Raw genomic sequence first — 7,385 nt, 5'->3', positions numbered from 1 at the left:
CCAGGAGGGGAGGAGCTGGGAGCCATGGGGGTGTTCTTGGTCTTACCTCAGGAGGGGGTCTAGGAACCATGGGCCAGTCCCTGGGGGGGTCGGGACCCAGCCCGGCAGAAAGGGCCTGAGAGAGGCCCCTGTCTAAGCCTAGAGAAGCTCAGGTTTGCTGGGTCATCAGCACCCCAGTGGTCCCATGCAGGAGGAGGGCCCCAGCCTTTCCCTGTCTCCAGCTGTCCCTCGGCTGCTCCCTGCACTTGTTCACAGGCTCCATGGGCACCCAAGCTGCCTTTGGCCCAGGCTGAGTCCACAGACCTACTCACCCTGAAACACTCATATTGGCCACCTCTAGGACAGAGCTATGTCTTCCTTTCAGACTGGGTGCCCCCCAGGACAGAGTGGAGCCTCTCCTCTCAAACTGGATTTCCTCTAGAACATGGTTTAACCTCTTCCCACAGACTGAGGACCTCTTCCCCCCCATGACAGGGCTGTGTTTACTCCTCAGACTGGATACCCCCAGGACAGAGCTGTGTTCATCCTGCAGACTGTGCACCCCGCAGAACAGTGCTCTGCTCACCCCTCACACAGACCGGGCACCCCCCAGGACAGGGCTATACTCACCCCTCAGACTTGTTACCACCTTCCCTTTAGATGAACCCCCAAGACAGAGCTGTGCTTTCCCTTTGAACTAAATGCCCCCAAGACATGCTGGGTACCCCCCTCAGGTCTGGTGATCCCAAGCAGGGCCAGGCTCCCCCATATCCACCTGGACGCCTCCTCCCCAAGGGCGGCCCCCCTTCCTCAGGATTTTTGCACCCAGTCCAAGGCCAGGCCTCCCCCTTTAGACTGCGCAGCATTTGCCCCCTTGACTGGATGTCCAGGATAGAACTGGACCTCTTACATCAGTCTAAGCTCCTAGTCCAGGACAAGGTCTCCTCCCTTAGACCTGGAGCTCCTGGGCCAGGGCCAGCCCCCCCACTCAGAGAGACCCTGAGCCCCACCTGGGCCATCCAGGTGTTGGCAGAGGAAGTGGGAGCCCTCAGAGGGCCTGGCAGGCAGTCAGGACCCTGTTTGCCTTGAACAGGGGCTGGAGCCAGGTAGTCATTTCTCTCTTCAAGGCCTCACAGCCCAGCCAAGCCGCAGGGAACACGTAAACACCAGCCGAGCCGGGCGGCAGGCAGGCAGGGAGGAGGAGCCCAGAAGACCCTGACTCATCAGCCTCCTTGGCCACGGCGTCTGGACACCTCATGGTGCCCCTCTAGATTCCAAGTCAGGCCAGTAAGATGAGCTCCAGCTCCCACCTGTCTTGGGCATGAAGATAGGCCCGGCCTGTTCTGGCCTGTCTCCCCGCAGCCCAGGCTGAGGACCTCTGAAGACCCATGGAAGGAATGTACCCTGCTGGGGGCTCCTAGAACACAGGCCAGGCATCAAGAGGAAGCTTCAGCTCAGAGCAGGATCGAGAGGGTCCAGGGTCATAGAAGAGAGGCCTCTACCGACCCACAACATGCCAGCCTGTGGAGAAGGAAAGACTAAGTGGGGCCCATATGTCAGCGGAGAGTGAGCAGGCTTTGACAGTCCACTCCCATTACCACTCAACCCGGGGTGGAGGGAGGACAGAGAACAGAATGAGGAGAAAGGGGACTGAGTTCCCTGGAAGATGAAAGGGACAAGACCCAGTCCAGCGGTCTGATCAGAGCCTTGTTCACAGTTTGTGAGGGAAAAGGGACCTTCCTTGGGGGAAGAAGGGGACACAACCCTGCTCTGAGGGCAGGTAAGGAGACATAGAACTTCCATGGGTGTTTGAGGGGACAGAGCTCTACTCTGAGGGTACAGGAGGGGACAATGAACCTCCTGAGGGGGTCTCAGGGGACACAGTTCTGCTCCGAGGGTACCTGAGGGGACAAAGCTTGCCCTGTGTAGTCTGAGACACAATCCTTTCCTGAGGGCACATGATGGGACATGGACCTTCTGTGGGGGTCTGAGGAGACACAGCTCTGCTCCAAGGGCGCATGAGGGGACACGGACCTTCCATCATAATCTGAGGGGACTCAGCTTTGCTCCGAAGGTGCGTGAGGGGACAAGAACTGCCCTGTGTGGTCTGAGAAGAAACCATCCTTCCCTGAGGGCACGTGAGGGGACATGGACCCTCCGTGGGGCTCTCAGGGGACACAGCTCTGTTCCAAGGGCATGTAAGGGGACATTAAACTACCTAAGGGGATCAGAGGGGACGCAGCTTCACTCCGAGGGCGTGTGAGGGGTCTCTGGACCTCCTGTGGGGGTCTGTGGGGACACAGCTCTGCTCCAAGGGTGTGTGAGGGGACACTGGGCCTCCTGAGTGGGTCTGAGGGGACACAGCTCTGCTCCAAGGGCACGTGAGGGGACCACGAACAACCTGAGTGGGTCTGAGGGGACACAGCTCTGCTCTGAGGGTGTGTTAGCAGACACTGAACTTCCTGAGGGGGTCGTAAGGGACACAGCTCTGCTCCAGGGTGCGTGAGGGGACATTGGACCTCCTGAGTGAGTCTGAGGGTACACAGCTCTGCTTCGAGGGTGCGTGAGGGGACATTGAACATCCTGAGGTGGTGTGAGGGGACATAGCTCTGCTCTGACGGCGTGTGAGGGGACATTGAACCGCCTGAGGGGGTCTGAGGGGACACACTCTGCTCCGAGGGCTTTAGAGGGGACACTGAACTTTCTGAGGGGGTCTGAGAGAACACAGCTCTGCTCCGAGGGTGCGTGAGGGGACACTGGACCTCCTGAGTGGGTCTGAGGGGACACAGCTTTGCTCCAAGGGCACGTGAGGGGACCACGAACAACCTGAGTGGGTCTGAGGGGACACAGCTCTGCTCTGAGGGTCTGTTAGCAGTCACTGAACTTCCTGAGGGGGTCGTAAGGGACACAGCTCTGCTCCAGGGTGCGTGAGGGGACATTGGACCTCCTGAGTGAGTCTGAGGGTACACAGCTCTGCTTCGAGGGTGCGTGAGGGGACATTGAACATCCTGAGGTGGTGTGAGGGGACACAGCTCTGCTCTGACGGCGTGTGAGGGGACATTGAACCGAGGGGGCCTGAGGGGACACACTCTGCTCCGAGGGGGTCTGAGGGGGTCTGAGGGGACACCCGAGGGGGTCTGAGGGGACACACTCTGCTCCGAGGGCTTTAGAGGGGACACTGAACTTTCTGAGGGGGTCTGAGAGAACACAGCTCTGCTCCGAGGGTGCGTGAGGGGACACTGGACCTCCTGAGTGGGTCTGAGGGGACACAGCTCTGCTCCAAGGGCATGCAAGGGGATATTGAACCACCTGAGGTGATCAGAGGGGACACAGCTTTGCTCTGAGGGCATGTGAGGGGATTCTGGACCCCCTGCGGGGGTCTAAGGTGAAACAGCTCTGCCCTGCGGGCATGTGAGGAGACATTGGACTTCATGCTTGGGTCTGAGGGGACACACCTCTGCTCCGAGGGCGCATGAGGACAGGACCTGCCCTGTGTGGTCTGAGGAGGCACAATCCTTCCCTGAGGGCACATGAAGGGACATCGACCTTCCCTGGGGGTCTGAGGGGACATAGTTCTGCTCCGAGGGCACCTGAGGGGACATTGAATCTCCTGAGGGGGTCTCAGGGGACACAGCTCTGCTGCAAGGGTGAGTGAGGGGACATAGACTTTCCGTGTGGTCTGAGGGGACACAGCTCTGCTCCGAGGGTACGTGAAGGGACATTGGATCTCCTGAGCAGTCTGTGGAGACACAGATCTACTCCGAGGGCAGGTGAGGGGAAACGGACCCTCCGTGGGGGTCTGAGGGAACACCGCTCTGCCCCAAGGGCATGTGAGGGGGCACTGGACCTCCTTAGGGACTCTGAAGGGACACAGCTCTGCTCCGAGGGCAGGTGAGGGGAATTTCGACTTCCTGAGGGGGTCTGAGGAGACACTTTCTGCTCCGAGGGCATGACAGGTGACATTGGACCTCCTGAAGAGGTCTGAGTGGAAACAGCTCGGTTCTGAGGGCACGTGAGGGGACATGGACCGTCCTTGCGGGTCTGCGGGGACACAGCTCTGTTCCAATGGCGCGTGAGGGGACATTGGAGAACTGAGGGGGTCTGAGGGTACACAGCTCTGCTCCAAGGGCATGTGAGGTCGTAAGACCTGCCCTGTGTGGTCTGAGGAGACAGAAGTCTTCCCTGAGGGCACGGGAGGGGACATGGACCCTCTGTGGGGGTCTCAGGGGACACAGCTCTGCTTCAAGGGCATGTAAGGGGACACTGAACCACCTGAGGGGATTAGAGGGGACACAGCTCTGCTCCGAGGGCATGTGAGGGGACGTTGAATCTCCTGAGTGGGTCTGAGGGGACAAGCTCTGCTCTGTTTGTGCGTGAGGGGACATGAACCTCCCGATGGGGCCTGAGGGGACAGCTGTGCCAGAGGGCAAGTGAGGGGACATGGACCTTTTGAGGGGGTCTGAGGAGACACAGCTCTGCTCCAAGGGCATGTGAGGAGAGAAGGCCTGCCCTGTGTGGCCTGGAGACACAATCCTTCCCTGAGGGCACCTGAAGGGACATCGACCTTCCGTGAGGGTCTCAGGGGACATAGCTCTGCTCTGAGGGCATATGAGGGGACATTTGAGCTCCTAAGGGGGTCTCAGGGGACACAGCTCTGCTCCAAGGGTGAGTGAGGGGACACGGACCTTTCATGTGGTCTGAGGGGACACAGCTCTGCTCCGAGGGTGCAAGAGGGGACAAGACTTGCCTTGTGTGGTCTGAGGAGACACAATCCTTCCCTGATGGCACGTGAGGGACATGGACCTCCACGGGGAGTCTGAGGGGACTCAGCTCTGCTCCAACGGTGCGTGAGGGGCAAGACCTGCCCTGTGTGGTGTGGAGACACCATCCTTCCCTGAGGGCACATGAAGGGACAAGGAGCCGTTGGGGTGGGAAACACTGCGGGGACACAGCCCTACACTGAGGGTGCTTGTGGGCATGGACTTCCTGAGGGCTCTGAGGGGAAAAAGCAGCGCTCTGAGAGTGCTTGATGGGGCACAGACCTTCTGTGGGGGTCAGCAGGGACACAGCTCTGCTCCGAGGGCACATGAAGTGACGTGACCCTGCCCCAGGGGGTCTGAGTGATACAGTTTTGCTCCTAGGGGGTGTGAGGGGTCATGGACCTGCTGGGGGGGGGGCGGGGGCGGTGGTCTGAGGGGGTGCAGTCCTGCTCTGAGGGTACTAGAGGGGACGTGGACCATCCATCCATCAGGGGTCCTAACAGGGTCCTGGCTCTGCCTTCATTTTTAGAAGTGAGGTCTGGCTGTGGGGACCCGGTCAGAGGGTGCTGGGTCAGTGGCTCTCATTGAGCACTGGGACACACAGGCTGGACTGTGTTCAGCTATAACCCTGTTGTCTCCTCAGCCAGCCCCAGAATGATCCCAGCCCGAGGCTCCCACGGCCAACTGAAACAAGCCTTGCCTGGGGCAGAGGAGCCTCCTCTTGGGCAGCGTAGGGGACTCTAGAGCCAGACAGGGGTCTGGGCCCTGGCTGGCTTCCCGTGTTTGCTGTGTGATCCAGGGCAAGCTGCCTTCCCTCTCTGAGCCTCAGCTTCACCTCTGAGGTCAGGCTCCTGTCTAGGTCTCTTGGCCTGTGTGGTCTCAGTACCCCGACCTGCTCCCTGGTGGGCCCCCAGGCTAGCTCTTGGCTGCCTGGACAAGGACTTTACCTTTCCCTTGGGCAGACCTGGGGCCCTCAGCACTGAAGGCCAGGACATCCCCAGGTGAGAGGCTCCCTCCTTCTTCGGCATCCCGGTCATGCAGGCAGTGGGGCCAAGAGGGTGGGTGTGGATCCTGGGCATCTCCTTCCCATCCAAAGGCTGGGGGTCAGGAAAGGGGCCAGGGTCTGGGAGGCAGAAAATTGTATCCCAGGCCTAAAACCATCTCTTCAGGCCTCAGCCTTCCATCTGTGCGTGAAAGGAGGGAAGGTGGGGCCCTTCGTGTGCCTGAATTAATTATGCCCCTGCCACCTGCAGCATCTGTTTTAGGGGGGTAGAGAGGAGAGTTTCAACGCCCCCAAAGGCTTCCTGACTGGAAGGCCTGATGGTTCTCAGTCCCAGTTCACAGACTGCAGGGTGGGGACACGGCCAGCGGTTCTGGCAGGGGACTCTGTTGATGGACAGCCCCATGGGGCTCCTGTTGGCTTTGCTTCCCAATGGCGAGGAGGAGGGGACGAGGCCAGGCTGGGAGGACGGGGTTCTGGGCATGGGACGCCGGGCTTGTGACCACTGCAAGCTCCCTTCTCAGAGCTTCAGTACCTGTGGCTCCAGACTCCAGGCCCTGGTGCACGAGGCCCTCCACCTGCTCCTCTCCACTCCCCACGCGGTGCTCTCCAGTCAGCCCTCCTTGGGGGCCTCTGCCCCAGCACCTTTTCCTGCTGCAGCACGTGAGTCAGGGGACGGCCTTGGTGTGGACCACGTCCTGGCCCTGCCCAGAGGCGAAACTGTCAGGCTACCTGCCCCCAACAAGCGCACCCCAACCAGTGAGATAGAGAGGTGTGCTGCGTGTCTGTTGTTATGTGTATGTGTTTGTATATATGCTTATTTGCATTTGCGTGTGTTTGTTTGTATATGTGCCTAGTTATATGTATCTGCTGTGTCTATTCGTACTGTCAGTTTGTAGTTCTATTTGTATCCTGTGTCTGTGTGTTGGTAATGTGCTCATGTTTGTAATATGTATCTGTGTGTCCATTTGCATGTGTGTCTTTTGGTGTGTCTGTGTGCGTGACTGTACTGTGTGTGTACCAATATGTCTGTTTGTATTTATTGGTATGTCTGTGTATATGTGTGTGTCTATTTGTGTGTGTGTGTCTGTGTGGACCCGTGGTCTGAGAACGCCGCCTGTGGGTGGAATTTGGCCCAGAGACATGTTTGGTTTGGCCCTCATAGTATTTTCAACATCTTGAGCCAACATTTAAAAATCAGGATATTTCACATAAAAATTCAGCTTTTCAGTTTCTTTTAAAAATTCAGAAGCCCTGGCAGCCTCGGGCCTGCATTCCCATGAGGCCACTCTCCTCCAGAGCTGCTCAGAGGCTGCCTCGTCCTCCCACCCTCCACAGCCTCACCACTTTTCTCGCCCAGCAGCACCTTGAGGATGACTGAGTTTGTGATCCCAGAGTGTGTGGTCATGACTGAGTGTAAGCCTCGTTGCCAGGGAGTGTGTGCACGAGTGTATGGGACGAGTTCATGTGTGTGTGTGTAGGGGGGAGGGTGTGTGTGCGCATAAATCCATTTTGCAATGGGGGGCGTGTACACGTGAATGCGTGTGTGCATATGAGGTCAATCTGTGTCAGTGGGCTGAGCGCATGTGTGAATGTGTGTGTGTGTGCATTAGGCAAATGTGAGTGTGTGGGGGACATGTGAGTGC

At 58.6% G+C, this 7,385-nt stretch overlaps 2 protein-coding genes across 7 annotated transcripts in view; both read right to left on the bottom strand.

Annotated features, from left to right (window-relative positions):
• Positions 1-7,385, bottom strand: part of CCDC12 (coiled-coil domain containing 12) — a 74,881-nt gene that overhangs the window by 9,995 nt on the left and 57,501 nt on the right. The window contains exons 8-9 of one of the 5 annotated variants that reach the window (XM_033413292.2): positions 6,275-6,443; positions 5,687-5,862 (exon numbers count right to left, since the gene is read on the bottom strand). The exons of 3 other annotated variants lie outside the window; for them this stretch is intronic. In XM_033413292.2, the coding sequence (XP_033269183.1) occupies positions 5,844-5,862; positions 6,275-6,443 (188 nt within the window). In that variant the 3' untranslated portion in view covers positions 5,687-5,843. Of the gene's footprint in view, positions 1-4,726; positions 4,874-5,686; positions 5,863-6,274; positions 6,444-7,385 lie in introns of those variants that run through there. One more of the 5 variants, XR_004479186.2, reaches the window with a different exon arrangement.
• LOC117198157 (uncharacterized) lies at positions 59-4,720 on the bottom strand. Of its 2 annotated transcripts, none has more exons than XM_033413287.2 (2): positions 3,107-4,720; positions 59-2,623 (listed from the first exon to the last, which is right to left on the bottom strand). In XM_033413287.2, exon 1 carries the CDS (start codon positions 4,181-4,183, stop codon positions 3,146-3,148), a length of 1,038 nt encoding a protein of 345 aa, XP_033269178.1. In that variant the 5' UTR covers positions 4,184-4,720; the 3' UTR covers positions 59-2,623; positions 3,107-3,145. The 2 variants fall into 2 exon arrangements, with proteins under 2 accessions (XP_033269178.1, XP_033269177.1); XM_033413286.2 differs by having other exon boundaries at positions 59-2,768; positions 3,131-4,720.

The sequence above is a fragment of the Orcinus orca genome, chromosome 10 (assembly GCF_937001465.1).
Source record: "Orcinus orca chromosome 10, mOrcOrc1.1, whole genome shotgun sequence".
NCBI lineage: Eukaryota > Metazoa > Chordata > Mammalia > Artiodactyla > Delphinidae > Orcinus > Orcinus orca.
The sequence above is the reverse complement of the archived record's forward strand: the minus strand, read 5'-3'. Positions and strand labels throughout refer to the sequence as shown.